Raw genomic sequence first — 16256 nt, 5'->3', positions numbered from 1 at the left:
CATCCTAACCTCAAAGGTTCCCCACTTCAACAACCACCCACTTTGACCCACTTCACCCATACCCCAACATGGTCACATGGTCATTTCACAGGACTTGTATATTTGCTATGATTCTGAACTCTTAAGTCTTCCTTTCTGACCACAATCTCTAAATCTTATCTACCGTTCCCATTCCTTCAATGCTATAAAACCTACAGTTGGAGCTCAACTTTCTTTATTCTCTCAGTCTCTCCCTCACTCTTGCATTTTTTCTCCCTCCCCTTTCCTTTGCCTCCATCGCCAGCTCATAACCACAGCTACAGTCTCAAAGCCCCATTCTTGAAATCCTTTAAGTCCACCTCCTTGATTCTCTGCTCTGTCTCCAGGCCACAGAGTACTGCTAGAGAAACACACAAACTCCAGCTGATTTCATTCACTCTAAATGTAGGCTGAATAACCTCAGCAGGGCCCTTGCTGCTGTTCACAATCCCAATAAACTGCTGGCACTCAATAAAGAACTAGTCAGGAACCATCAAATAAACTTCCCAAATAATGTACCTTGCCTATGACTCCTGTAAGACAAACGTGAGGTCCTAGTGGCAAAGTGCATGGAATGGGACTGCAGACAAAATGCAGTGGCCTAATGCAAATAGCAAGGAGTTTGAGAACCTGGACTCAAATCCTGACTCTGCTTCTTCCTGTGTGACCTAGGAAGATCTCTCTCCGGGCCTTCCTCATTTCTAAAATGACAGAGCTGGACTAAATGGTGCCTAGGACATCTTACAGCTCTAAATCCTATGATCTTACAAGTAGCCAGGTATTCACTTTTAAACTCAAAGCCCTTCTACTTTCCCCAACTTCACTGCCTACTAACACTAACAAGGGTCTACAAAGTCAAAGATACAATAGGGAACTTCTGATGTGGTCAAAAGGACCTTAGTATATGCTTATCTCACCTCTACTCCTGTGGTCCCTCCTACTCCTTACTACACATACAAGAAGCTGAAGTAGATTTTGCAGGAATGGTGAACGCATTACAGTTATAAAAACCAATTACTCAGTTCCACAAGAGTAAATAGTATTTACTAAGAGTGTGGTACTCCAAATCATCATAGGAAATTATACTAGCAGCTCAGAAGAACTAAAGATAGAAAAAAAAGAAAGATGCAAAGGCCAATCTCAAATGCATTGCTTATAAGAGCTAGAAGGAGCACCAAGAGCTTCTCCAATATCTCTCAAGGGTGTCCCCTTCAAATGGCTCCAGCCTAGTTCAGTCCTTTGTTACCTCTCACCTGGACTGCTGAAATACGATCCTAAATGATCTGCCTACCTCAGTCCCCTCTGGGAAATAATGGGAAAAAAAAAAAAGTAAGTGGTGGGAGTGGGGGAGGAAGGAGGCCCAACAGTACTAGAACTCAAACTATACTACAAAGCAGTAATCATCAAAACTATTTCGTACTTGTTGAAAAAGAGAAAAGTTGATCAATAAACCAGACTAAGCACACAAAACCCAGAAGCAATGGAACTTAGAAGGATAGTGTCTGATAAATCCAAGAACACTAACCAGTGGGGTAAGGACTCACATGATTCAACAAAAACTGCTGGGAAAACTGAAAATCAATTTGGCAGAAATTGGGTTTAGAGCAATATCTCACACCATACACCAAAATAAACTCCAAGTAGAGAGATGATCTAGATATAAAAAAGTCATATTATAGACAAATTAGAGAAGGGAAGGAGATTCCTTTCATAATTATGGATTAAAGAGGAGTTCTTGACCAAACGAGAGATAAAAAGAAAAGTTTTTGCATAAATTCAATCCATTTAGAATTAAAAAAGGAGTTAACTGAGAAAAATCTTACAGTGCCTTTCTCTGATAAAGGTCTGATATTCAAATACATAAAAACAAGAGTCATTTACCAATACCAATAGGTAAGTAATCAAAAGATATATACAGGCAGTTTTCAAAAGAAGTACAAGCTGCCACCAATCATATGAAAAAATGTTTCAAGTCATTAAAAATAAGACAAATGCAAATTAAAACAACTCTGAGGTTCTACCTCATAATCATCAGATTAGTAAAGAAGATAAAAAAGGAATATGGCAATTATGAAAGAGGGCAAGTACTCTAATGCCCTCCTCTTTGTCTTTGGTGAAATTGTGAACTAACTATGCCTAAAAAGTCATTAATTGTGCAACTCTTTTGACCCAGCAATACCACTATTATGAATATGCCTCAAAAATATCAGAGGAAAATGACTCACATGTAACAAAATATTTAAAGTAGCACTTTTCCATTGTAACAAAGAACTGCAAAACAAAGGGTGTGCCCATCAATTGGGGAATGGCCAAACAAATTATGCTAGATGAATATAATGGGATATGATTGTCATGGAATAAATAAAAAGGGGATAGATTCAGAGAAAACTGAGAAGACTTTTATGAATGATGCACAGTGCCATGAGTAGAACCAAAACAATAACTTATTCAATGACTACAATAGGGAAAAGAAAAACAAAACTATAAAAGACTTAAGAACACTGATGCACTGACCAATCACAACTTCAGAAAATTGATGATGCGGCATACTTCCCACTCTTGACAGAAAGGCGATGGACTAGAATTGCAGAAAGAGACATATCCATACATGAGCAACATGAATTTGCTTTGTTTAATATGTTTTTTTGTTATATGTATTTGTTACAAAGAAAGAGTTTTTATTTAGTGGGGGTAGAGTTGTGGAGGGAAGTGAATAGAGAGGGAAAGAGATTCAAGAAAGGAAAAGAAAAAATAATCAGTGTCTTCTTTCATAACATGACTAATGTGGAAATGTGTTTAATATGACTGTACATGTAATCAGATAACTTGCTGTCGTGGGGAGAGGTGAGGAGATGGAGGGAGAGAAAAAATCTGGAACTCAAAATCGTATAAAAGTGAATGCAGAAAGAAAAAAATACATTTTAAAAAAAGTGAAAGAAGAAAAAAAAAGACTCAGTGAAATGTTAAAAAATATACAGAAATGAACAGAATGAAGTACAAAACACCTTATCCAGAAGCAGTGCACCATTGGTACTATCATGTTAAATTCTATAATATATGTACATATACATATATATTAAACAAGCTATTCATAATAAAATTAATTCAAATTTCCTGTTTTCCTTTGTATATGGAATTCTTCGTATTTATTAAGTTCTTAATTTTAAAAAAGAAAAAAATGTAAAATATCCTGGAAAGGTAGGCTGGAGCCAGACTTTAAATAAGGAGTATTTTAACCTACAGGCAACTGGGAGTCACTGAAGATTCTGGAGAAAAAGTAAGACAGTCAGACTTTTGCTCTAGGAGGATTTGTTTGGCAGCTGTATGGAACTTTGCTACACACCCTATAAAGATAGAGCAGAAACCAAGTGCTGACTGGCTAATGCAAGATCTATATTTGAATGCCCAAATCATCTTAAAGCAGAAGATCTCAGTCTGTACTTTTAAACAAAAATCTCCTCTAAAAAAGCAATTAGCACCAAGAATATTTGAAATGTAAACAACACTCACTCATCAAAACAGTCACTGAAAGATGCTCATCCTAAAACTTCTAAAAAGAAACTATGCATAACATAATAAAAAGTCCTGGGTCTCCCCAATATTAACAATTAGTTATTTAATAAACATTTCTCTCATATGCCAAGCCAAAATGTTCTTTAAGTGGAAACCTAAACTCCTACTTAATTCAAGAGTAGCATACATTCGTATATACATAAATACACACCAGTTTCTAGAGTTTTCTCATTTGTAAAATGATGGGGTTAGAATAAATAGCTCTTCCAGCCCTTTCTAGCTCTAAAAAATTCTATGATTCTAAAAAAAATCTTCATTCCATATTCCTTCAGCAGTTCCACATCCAATTTTTAAATATTTTATACTTTTTATATTTATTTGTGTTCCTACATCTGTTCCCATGTGTTCTGTCTCCCCAAAAAGAATAGAAAGCTTTCAAGGACGGTCTTTTTTTCTCTAAATCTCTGTGCCCAAAAGAATTCTTCTCCACTAATTTCTATCTCACCTTCCTCCCACATGTTTCCCATAGATGTGTAAGGTGCTCCAGTGAGTATAATATACCTTTAAAATGCTGGCACAAAGAGAAATCATAACCACACTAGTGATTTATGAATCATTAATTTAAAATAATGTCAATTTACAGAAATGAGAGTGGCATTCATTGCTCAAGGATTTTTCATTTTGCAAACTACGATGAGAAATAATCAATTTATGCTCCCTCAAAAATAAACTGAAATTAGTTGATTAACATATATTTTGTTATTACAAACTGGTTATGGCTTTAAACAAATTTTGCTGGTGATTTACCAAATCTTTTAAGTTCTGTAATTCTAGAGCTGTTTGCTTTTGCATCAACTAATATAGGAGCATTAGCTTGGAAATGTAAAGCAATGACAATAAGCAATATTTCGTTTCCCCTTAAACTTCAGATCCATCAAATATTCATTACTAATGCTTTTCAGTAACATAAACCCAATTTCCTGCATCTATTACAAGTTCTGAGAAGCAGAGCTATTTTAGTGCAGATGCTGAAGGCAAGGGATGCTGCTTAGATCTGGAATGTGCTGTCAAACCATTCATAACTCACAAAGGAGGAAAAAGTTGCATTTGTTGGATTTATTAAATTACACTCCAGGCTTTTCAGGGATGATATGTATTACATTTTTACAACTTTCATGCCATATTCCTCAAGATTCTCAATGTAACCCAGAGTGGATTACTCTTTGCCTTTACATATTATAAGCACAACACACTAGATATTTTGCTAATCCCTACAATTCATTCTAGGGAACAAATGTTGGGGGAGAAGGAAAATGGGCACCAGGGCAGGAAAAGAATTTCTCAATGTTTTATTCAAAAATTATTATAGCTCTAACAGCAAGGGAACCCAATTATAGGATAACCTCCCAGAATATTAAAATGACAAATGGTGATTAGATTAATGCATTTTGCCATTATCAGCAAATACTAGTTTTCCTAGGGAATATGCCTTTTCCTCACTAAAGGAGCCAAACTGGAGCCTAGCTCTCAAACACCAAGAAAAACAGTACAAACAGACAAACACACACTGCATCTCTTCCCCAAGTGTGTCAGCCTCCTGCAGAGAGAAAATACAGTTTTTTCGAGGAACCAAATGCACACTGAAATTGTTCAACTACTGTATTGTCAGCCATGACCTTTGAGTGTAATACAAGGCTATTTGCTCTTTTTCTTTTTTTTAAGGAAACAAACGTCAAGGAGAGGAAAACTAAGGTTTCAATACTGGTTTTCAAACTGAATTCCAATGGACTTGTGGAAACCACAAAAAATAGATGCTTTAGTTCCCTACAGGGAGGCTCCTTACTCTTCTCTTCCCCATGTAACTCTCTTTCATGCGAAAAGCCACCACTGGTAAAGGGCAGAACGAAGTTCAGGACAAGAAGCTGTGAGAACAATGAACCTATAATCAAAGATTACAGATACGTACTTCAAGCTTGCCGATTTCTACAAGGATGTTAAGCTTTAAGCCTCATCCTAGCCACAGCGAACGTCCTCCCCCCATTTTCTGCTATTCCTACCAGGACCGTCACTTGATTCACATGCTGTGTTTCCTCTTCTTCACTTAATATTCCTTTCCTTTAACTGCTCCCATTTCTCTACTTTAACTGCTTACATCTGTCTGTAAAATAGAGAGAAAAAAGACTCCCTCCAAATACAGTAAAACCTGAAAAATCATGTGCATTTCAACTTCTAAACTTCCTACACATGGCTTCAAAACCACTAACATCTCATCCATTATCTCTCCATCCCCATACCTACATTTGAAAGAAAGATTATCTCAGTCTACTGATCAGCAGTCAACAATCAATAAATATGCATTACGCACGTTCCATGTACCAGATACTGTGCTAAGAAGTGGGGATGCAAAGACAAAAATGAAGGAGTCCATATTCTACTGGGGAAACAACACGTATACAAAAGTAAATAGAAAAGATATACTAGGTACTAGAGACATGGGAAGGTATCTAGCATCTGGGAAGATCAGGGAAGGTCTGACACAGAAGTGGCTCTTGACCTGAGCTTTAAGGGAAGCTAGAGATTTTAAGTGCGGGAAGGAAGAAAGAGGTACATCCAGCCTGTGCTAAGCCTGGAATGCTCTCTCCCTAAAATCTACCTTTTAAAACCCTTGGTTCCCTTCATGGCTCAACTCAAATGCCACTTTCTACATGAAAACATTTCTGAAATCTCCAGTTCTATTGCCTTCTTCTCACCAAATTACCTTTACTTATTTTATTATTTATATATTTTATATATATGTATGTATCCCATACATTTTGTTTATACTTACATACATGCTGCCTTCTCCAACAGAAAGTAAGCTCCTTTAGGGCAAGAGTTATTGCATATTTGTCTTTGTACTCCTAGTACCTAGCATACTGCATGGAACATAGTAGACTTTTAATAAATACCTGCTGATTGGCTAAAAGGAGACAAAGATGGAATGACATGTATGAAGAATAGCAAGTAGGAAAGTCTGAAGGAAACATGGAGTGTATGGAATAATGTGCATGTAATAAGCCTGGGAAGGTAGGCTGGAAGTATGAAATTTTTTAAATAACAGAGAAGTCTGCAGGTTATCCAAGAGGTAGCAGGGAACCAACTGAAGCTCTCTGAATAGAAGACTAATGTGGTCAGAACTGTGCTTTAGGAATATCACTTCAGTAGCAATGTTTGGAAAGGAAGAGGAGCTTGAGGCAGGCAAAGCAATGAGCTTATTTTAATAGTATAGTCAAGAGGTGATATGGGCCTGAAAAAGGGAAACGGTCGTATCAATAAAAAGAAAGGGGTAGGTGCAAGAGAGGCTGCAGAGGTAATATTGTCAAAATGTGGCAACTAACTGGATGTGTTAGGTGAGGGAGAGTGAGGAGTTGAGGTTGATTTGAAGGTTGTGAACCTAGAAGACCAGAAGAATAGCAGTTCCTTTAAATGAAAAGTTTAAAAGAACAATTTGAGAGAAAGAGAGGACTTCTGTTTTTTATATCATTCATTTGAGATAGCTATGGAGCCACCAGTTCAAAATGTCCACTAACATGCAGAACTGAAACTCAGTAGAGAAACAGGCTAGATAAATAAATATGGGAGTCAATTACATAGAAATAATCACTGAATCCATGGGAGGTGATGAGATTATCAAGAGAGAGGGTGTAGAGAAGAGAGGGCTCAAGACAGTCTTATGGGACGGCCACAGTTAGTGGGCATATAGAGAGGTGAGCCGGAAAAGAAAATGGAGAAGTCTTTAAACAGATAAAAACCAATCAATAAATAATTACCAAGAATCTATGCAAGTCAATATAATTTTTAAAATGACAATTTTATCTAATCTATTTATTCAATATCATCCCAATTAAATTACTAAAAAATTATTTTATTGAGTTAGAAAAATAATAACAAAGTTCATTCAGAAGAAAAAAAGGTCAGGAACTTCAAAGAAACCAGGGGGAAAAGATATAAAGGAAGTAGACTCAGCAGTTATCAGACCTTAAACTATATTAAACGGTGGGAGCATTGCTGAAGTGTAAAAAGGATAATTTCAATTATTGTAAATTAAAATTTTCCTGTATAAATAAAACCTATGTAGCCAAGAATAAAAGAAATGCAGAAAATTGGGGGAAAAAACTTTCATAGACAATCTCTCAGATGTTATTGGGTCGAAATATTGCTGTGATGAAGGAAATGAGTTGGTTGATTTAGAAAAAACATGGAAAGACTTCGGACTTAAGGAAGACGCTATCCACCTTCAGAGAAACAAAGGACAGGAGGAAATAAGCGTATATATGTATGAGTGTCTATGTGTATATTTATAGATATATATGTATGTGTATATATATCTCCACACTTAATTGTAGCTTTCTTTAGTGTGGGATGGGGAGGGAGGGGAAAAAATAAAGTAAAAAGTACACAGCAGAAAACAAAAGAAAACTGACATGGAAGCAAAGAAAAGCTGGGCAACTTAAAAAAAGTGTAGTATTTATTATATAGGTTTTCTTCAAATGGAAATTTATTGTTTTATATTGAATCTTCTCTTATGGTATGCTATGTATATGGCATTTTTTTCTTTTCTCATTTTGTATTTAAGTTTAAAATAAGAAAATTTACCCCCCCCAAAAAAAGTATCTATGCGCCAAGCATTGTGCTAAACACTGGGGACACAAGACAAAAGTGAAACAGGCCCTGAACTCAAGAAGCTTACATTGAAATGTGGGAAATAATATGCAAGTATGAATATAGGTATGTGTGTATGTATATATATATATATACACACACACACACACACACATATATACATACATATACACATACGCACGTATGTATGTATGTATATACATGTCTGTGTGTATACAGAGAATTTATACAAAACGAACAAAAAGTGGTTTTGGAAGGGGATGGGTAGGGAGGTGGGATACTAGCAGCTAGAGGAGTAAGGAAAGATTTCATGCAGAAGATAATGCTTTAATTCCAAACTTCAAACTCCATTATAAAGCAGCAATCATCAAAACCACCTGATATTGGTTAACAAATTAAAATTAAAAATCATTCCACTGAAACTGCTCTCTCCAAGGTTACTAATGATGTCTAAGTTGCCAAATCCAACGGCCTTTTCTTTATCCTTTCTCCTTGACCTCTCTGCAGCTTTTGACACTGTTCATCGCTCTCTCTCTCTCGTCCTTGATTCTCTCTTTTCTCTAGATTTTTGGTTCTCCTTCTGCCCATATGACCACTACTTCTCTGTAATCTTTGCTGGATCATCTTCCATATCACACCCTCTAACTGTGGCTGTTCCTGAGGATTCTGTCCCAGGCCCTCTTCTCTTTTCTGTATATATCACTTCACTTTGTGTTCTCATCATCTCCCATAATTATTCTCAAATTACCTATCCTGCCAACCATCAATCACACATCTCTAAATACCTTTCAGATATCTCTAACTGGATGTACAGTAGACATCAGTATGTCCAAAACATTATCTCATTATCTTTTCTCCTAAACACTCCCCACCTTCCTACCTTCCTTATTACTATAGAAGGCAATACCATCCTCCTCCCAATCTCTCACTCACAACCTAATAGTCATCCTCAACTGTTCACTATTGCTCACCCTCCATATCCAATCTGTTGCCAAGGCCTGTCAATTTCACCTTTGCAACATTTCTCAAATATGCCCCCCTTCTCTCCTTTAACAGTGCCACCACCCTAATACAGGCCCTTATCACCTCACATCTGTACTACTGCAATAGCCTGCTGGTGGGTCCACTGGCCTCACGTCTCTCCCCAATCCATACTCCATTCAGCCACTAAAGTGATTTTCCTATAGTGTAGAACTGATCATATCACAAACACCCTCTACTCAATAAACTCCAATAGCTCCCTATTGCCTCTGGGATCAAATACAAAATAGTTTATTTGGCATTCGAAGTGCTTCATAACCTGGCTCCCACCTATCTTTCCAGTCTTTCTGCATCTCACTCTCTGACACAAACTCTTCAATCCTGGCAATTTCATGAACAAGACACTCCATCTCTCTACTCCAAGCATTTTCACTGGTGGTCCCCCATGCCTAGAATCCTCATTTCCTTGGCTCCACCTACTAAACCTCCCTGATTTCCTTTAAGTCCCAACTAAGAGCCCATCTTTTATTGTGAAGCTTTTCCCAACCCCTATTAATTCTAGTGCCTTCTCTCTGTTAATTATATTCTATTTATCCTGTATATATGTTGCTTTGTATATATTTGATTATTGTCTCCCTCATTAGATTGTAAACTCCTTAAAGGCAGAGACTGTCTTTTGCCTCTTTTTGTGTCCTCAGAGCTCAGCACACAGTGCCTGGCATATAGTGCGTGTTTAATAAATTGTGGATTAATTGACTGATTAAAAATTTAAAAATACATAGAGTTGTTGAGTCTCAAATAAGATAACACATGTAGTGCTTTGCAAACCTTAAAAGCTATATAAATGTAAGCAATATAGACGCAACTAGGTAGTGCAGTGGATAAAGCCTTGGACTTGGGAGTCAGGAACACCTGAATTCTAATCTGACCTCAAACACTAACTTACCAACTATGTGACCCTAGACAAGTCACTTAACCTCTGGCTACCTCAATTTCCTTATGTGTAAGATAGAAATAATAATATTATCTATCTCCTAGGGTTGTTGTAAGGATAAAATGAGATTTTGCAAACCACATATCACAGTGCCTTACAGATAGAAGACACTTAGTAAATATCTGTTAAATTTTTGACAAAGGTGGATAAATAGAACATACTAGACAAGGGAGAATCAGAAGCAATGAAACTCAACTAGTGTCCAATAAACTGAAAAATAATAAGTATTTAGGAAAGGACCCACAAAAACTAGTTCAAAAATTGGAAAGCACTCTGCCAGAAATTAAGCTTAGACATAACACTTTACACAAATATTTCACAATATTCCACACCATATTATTCCACAATACATTCTAAATGAAGATGAAACCTTAATATTAAATAAGATTAAATATTAAATAGTATAAAAAAAATTAGAAGAGAAACAGATCACATATTCTCACAGCTACACACAGAAGATGTATTCTTAACAAAACAAGGGATAGAAACAATTACAAAAGATAAGAATAGATCACTTTTATTACATGAAACTGAAAAGCTTCTGCACAAAGTTAAAGTACCTAGGATAAGAAAGAAAGTTATTCCCCAATAGTGGTAAAAGGATGTGTGAACAAACAGGTCTCAAAGGGAGAACTGCAAACTATTAACAACCACACGAAAGAATGCTCCAAATTACTAATAATAAGAGAAATTCGAGACAAAACAACACTGGGCTTTTATTTCACAATTTGCAAATTGGCAAAGGTGACAAAATATGAGAAAAGTCTATGTTGGAGGAGTTGTGGGAAGACAAGCACATCAGTGCATTGTTGGTAACGCTGTGAATTACATTTTGGAAAGCAATTTCAGCCAGAGATTCTACCAATAGGCTTACACCACAAGTAGGCCACTGATAAGAAGAAAGTCCTTATGTATACCAAGCCAAACTACTTATAGTAGCACTTTCTGTGATAACCAAGGATTGGAAACAAAGAAAATGCCTATCAAATGGGAACAAACTGTGGTACATGAATGTAACAGAATATTACTGAGCAGTAAAAAATGATAAATACAGAGCACAGAAAGAGTGCTTAGTACAATGCTTGGCACACAGTAGGTGCTACAAAAATGTTTATTCGCTTCCCTTTCCCCTCTCTCCCTCCCTCTCTCCATCAACTTAGACCACAACCCCTCCTACAGTTTAGTACGCCCCACTGTGACATGACATTGACCCTGTATTATCAAAGGCTACACACCAGTAGAACACAAGATCTAGCCATGCCTCCCAAACCCAAAATTAAGAAAATAGAAGCAAATGAAACAGAAGTGTAGATTAAATTTACACTGAAATACACTAAGTAATCACCCAATAATTTTTTTATCCTAACAGTTTTTTAATGTTTTTTGCTGCCCTTAAGAACTAACCTATATAATTTGTTTTTTCTATGATGAAACCAAATGACCATCACCCTTACAATTTAAATAAATCACCCTATACAAAGTAACAATTCTATCTTCCCTTTCCCCAAAAATCTGTTTTAAAAATATCATTTGCTTTCAAAAATGGATTAGGAAAAACAGCATTTTCCTGTGTGAGTTCATCCCAAACCAAAACAATTATAGTAAATGGACAGGTCCAAAGCACCTGAAGATTTACAAAGTATCTTACTATATTAATAATCTTATTTGACCCTCACAGCAACTCTGTAAGATGTAAGATCATATTCTCTTTGGAAAAAAGAAGATATAAAATAATATAAATGGAAAACATATTCACATACTGGACACTGAGATACATAAATATACTTTGGGAGCGGGGAGGAGAGAAGGAGAACCAACAGACATACAGGAAAACCAGAAAGCAAAATCAATGGCATTTTAGAAGGCAGTCAACTCATCAAGAATAGGTTTTGGTAAACTGAGTCAACATCTCTCTGAGCCTCAGTTTCCTTATCTGCAAAATAAAGATAATCATACTTGCATTATCTACCTCAGAGTGCTGTTGTGGAAAAGCCTTTGTGTGCTACATAAATGTGAGTTGATAAGACTTAGAGATAGAGATCCTAGAGGTCCTAACACCCTCACTTCACAGATGAGGAAAATGAGGCCCAGAGAACTTAGGTGATAAGTCACAGAGGTAGTAAAATAGCAGAGTTGGGATTTGAACTCATGTCCTCTCATTCCAAATCCAAAACTCTTACTATGTGACATAGTAAGTGCTTAATAAATGCTAGGTGGCCGATGAACAATGGAAAAATTGCAGGACAGCAGATTTCAGTTCGATATCTGCATCCAGTTCCAGCTTAAATTTAATTGTATCTCAATTGTCCATGTTGTCTGTTCCTGTTTCCTTTATGCTAGATTTAACACGGGGGGAAAATAGCTTGATATGTAAAGGGATGGTATATAGGGAGGCTAATTACAACCTCCAATATGAATCAGCAAGCAAGTGTGATGAACCAACCAAAAAAGCTAAATGCCACCTTGACTGCAATAAAAGAAATCTAATGCCCAAGAGGAGGTAATACTTATAAAAATACAGAAAAGTCAAAGGGAACATAGATGACAAGTGCTAGGAAGGAAGGCCAACTGAACTGTCCACCAGCCTGAGCAAAATGAATAGACATCTTGGGGGTGTAAGGAAAAGGGGATTCTAGAATCGTGTGGCAAAATGTTCACACTGGGACATGTGGAAGCTGAGGTCAACAGCAACCTCCTATAGCAAAAGCAGATTCACCCTAACACATAGGCTCACTAGCAGCAGAAAAGTTGGCTGCTATAACTATTTTTTTCTTTTATTTTTCCCTAGAGCCTGTTTAATACAACTCCTCACTACAAACTTCATAGGATTATTATGAGTCAACTATGGAACATTCATAAAGTATTTCAAGGATGTGTGATTATGTCAATTTGTGCAATCACAGGCTATACATGCCTTCATGAGTGGCCAAAAGAAATTCAACACCCGGTGGCCAACTTTCTGGTAATGCAATAAAGCATAAACTATATGTATCAAATGACACAGGCCACATGTGGCACAACACTCCTAAGTACAACCCAAACCTGATTAAAATGTAATTGGGGAATATTTAACAAAATAAATAAAAATACAATAAAATGTAGATAATATTACATTTTAAAACTAAGTCAATATGCAGCTCACAGGGATCCTTAAGTATAGATTAGCAGCACTCATTTCAATTTGAATTTGAGGCCACTGGTATAAACCATAAAATGTTACAACTTAGTACTATTCACTTCAAGCTTGCTTGTTGACTTTCTCATTTCTGACAATGTTAGCATCTTCTCATCAATGTTATCCATTACACTCACAACATAATTATCTGAATCTTGTCTTTCATTTGTCCCCAATCTTCAGTAACCAAGTCCTGTTCCATCTTTAAATTTCTCTCCTAAAGTCATTCCTTCCTGTTTCCACTGATATCCCTCCAACCTCATCCTCCACCCCACAATCCAGCTTTATTATTAACTCTGTATGTTATTCATTTGTATTTATTTTGCATATAATTATATGTATATGTATGTACAAGAGAGAAACAGGGAGAGAAGAGAGACACTCCCCTGATCTAACATAAGCTCATTGAGAAAAGGTATTGTTCCATTTTTTGTATTTGTATTTCCAGTGCCTAGCACTGTGTATGGTATTAAAAAGGTGCTTCATAAATACTCATTGATTAATTAATTATTTGAATAACTGATTGCCTATATTCTTTTAGGGCACCCCCTCCACTTCCCATTCTCCTGTGCTATGTCTTTGTGACCTTTCATTAATCTAATGAATGTCTATAAAGATATACAATACTTCAATACTGCAACAAGCATTCATTAATCATGCAATTAGTACCATATTCAATGTGTTTTATGCAAAGATAGAGACACTATATAGTGTTACCTGTAGAATACAAAATCCACTCCTAAGGCATTTTAAAAAAGATATCTCCAGGAATTCATGACATATTCTATCTAATTACTGAGCAATTAAGAAACTCAATTCTAACATAAACTAAAAACCCATTAATGATCATTTGGTCAAGATAGGTAAAATTTAGCTTTTCAATTAGTGACAAAGGTTAGAAATGGACATAAATAAGACACTCAAAAGGAGATACCGGCAGACAGAATATGGCAGATAGAACACAGATCCTGAGAACAATACACCTGTACAGACCTACAGTATTTATAGAGCTAACTGAAAGCAGCTACTGCTCTTTACTTTACAATTTTAATACAACAGCTTTTGGGCTGCTGTTAAATAGGGTCCCTTACAGAGAACATATGTCAAGCTGAAAAGAAATTTTCCCCTAAAGCCAGTACCATTTCTATACATTAAATTCTTTTAAATTTAGTTGGAGAACCCATCAATACACCATTGTATTCCTGTTTTACTTTCAGGTGCCTCAATGGCTCCCCATTACTCAGAATTTATAACCCTCACACTACATATCCTTTTTAACACCTTAACTTCTCCTAATGTATTAGTTCCATAATACTGTCTTCTTCCAGCCTCCTTGTCTCTACTATCTCACACCATTCCCCCAACCCTATTTCCCTACACTCTCTCCATGCCAGTCCTATCTCATCTTAGCCTCTCCCTTTGATTGTCAAGTCCTATCTCCCCAAGGAAACATTCATCCCCCAACTCTGTCACCGCCAACCCTATACCCCAACCTCTAGATGACCATGCCAAACCCTCTTTCCTAACACCACAACCCTATTTTTTCCCCTCCCTAGCTTATATCCAGGCCATAGCCCTCTTCTTTCACACACCTCAATTCCATCCTCTTCTTTACTTCTTACCAAGAGCTGGGGCTCTATGTCTTATTTACTTTATTTTCCCCCAAACGGATGCCTAAAACCATAATTTGTCCATAGAAGGCACTTCCTAAGTTCTGAATGATGAATAAATACCTATGAATCTAAAAGCGTAACTCTTCAACATTCCAACAACTATTTTCTCATGAACAAAAAGGTCACTCAGCACGGAATTCATTTACGTTTGATGCACAAACGCACACCAAAGGCACTATACGTGAGAGAGTGAAAGTGTGCCCCAGTGTCACTCTTAGATTACCAAGTTTACTAGGATGGCATTTCCAAAATGGCTAGCGCTGGGAACTCAGAGCCAGCTATTTTCTGGGTTGCTCAAGAAACATCTCTACAAAAGAAACATCTACAGCCCCCTGCCTCAGGGGTCTTCTCGTGCAAACCCCTACCTCAGGCTAGCCCCCAGCCCCGACTCCCTAGAGTCCAGCTACAATCCATAGCCCAGTCTCTCCAAGACACCCTCCCCCCACCTCCTCAACTATCTATCCCCTCCCCCGAGGGTCTCGTTAGGACACGCCCGCCCCCTCCCTTCGAGTCCCCTCCCCGTGGGTCTCCTCATGCCATAGTCCCCTCCCCGGGGGTGCCAGGCCCTGTCCCTGGCTCCGGCCCTCACCTTCTCGTATTCCGTGGTCAGGCGGCCGATGGTCTCCCGCTCCACCTGCCACTCGGGCTTCTTGAGCTGCTTCCTCAGCTCCTTCATCTTTTTCTGTTTGCGGATGTGTCTCTTCTTCCATCGCTCGAAATTCAACACCGGGTCGTTGCGGGCTCTGGCTTCCTTTTCGCTCCGGGCCTTAGATTTCTTGTCGCCCCGGCTCTCGGTCCCAGGGTCTCCCTGGCTGCTGGAAGCCGGCTTGCCCATAGCGGCGACCGCAACTCAAACCTCCCTCCCTATAGACCCAAGACAACTCGGGCTAACAAGAGAAGCGTGGGGCTAGAGAGACAAGCGCGCATGCGCGTCGCAAGCAGCCACTCCTACAGCGTTTTGAAACTGGGGCACGTAAAAATGACGACACAGGAGAGTAGGGAAGCAATTGGTGCTTTCGGTTCGCTGCAGCAGGAAGAGGAGAGTAGAAGATACGGAAGGGGTGGGGCTTATAACCTGTGTAAGGAGGCTTTTAAATGCGCGCGTGCGCAATGGGCTGCTTTGAGTAGGGCGATTGACATAGTATCTTACACCGTAGCACCTGCGTAGGCGGGACTTCACTCTGTATTCGTTGTAGTGGTTCTGGGACTTTTTCGTCTAGGGACCCATTCACAATCTTAA

General features: G+C 37.8%; 1 protein-coding gene across 1 annotated transcript in view; it reads right to left on the bottom strand.

Moving 5' to 3' along the window:
* DDX10 (DEAD-box helicase 10) overlaps nt 1-15921 on the bottom strand; it is a 308073-nt gene extending 292152 nt beyond the window's left edge. Inside the window, exon 1 of the mRNA XM_027849599.1 lies at nt 15606-15921. Coding sequence (XP_027705400.1) covers nt 15606-15851 — 246 coding nt within the window. The 5' untranslated portion in view covers nt 15852-15921. The remainder of the gene's footprint in view (nt 1-15605) is intronic.
* Between the last annotated feature and the right edge of the window lie 335 nt (nt 15922-16256).

Source organism: Vombatus ursinus, unplaced genomic scaffold (assembly GCF_900497805.2).
Source record: "Vombatus ursinus unplaced genomic scaffold, bare-nosed wombat genome assembly UNPS02007612.1, whole genome shotgun sequence".
In the NCBI taxonomy this organism is placed as follows: Eukaryota; Metazoa; Chordata; class Mammalia; order Diprotodontia; family Vombatidae; genus Vombatus; species Vombatus ursinus.
Note: the sequence above shows the minus strand (reverse complement) of the source record. Positions and strands in the feature narration are given on the sequence as shown.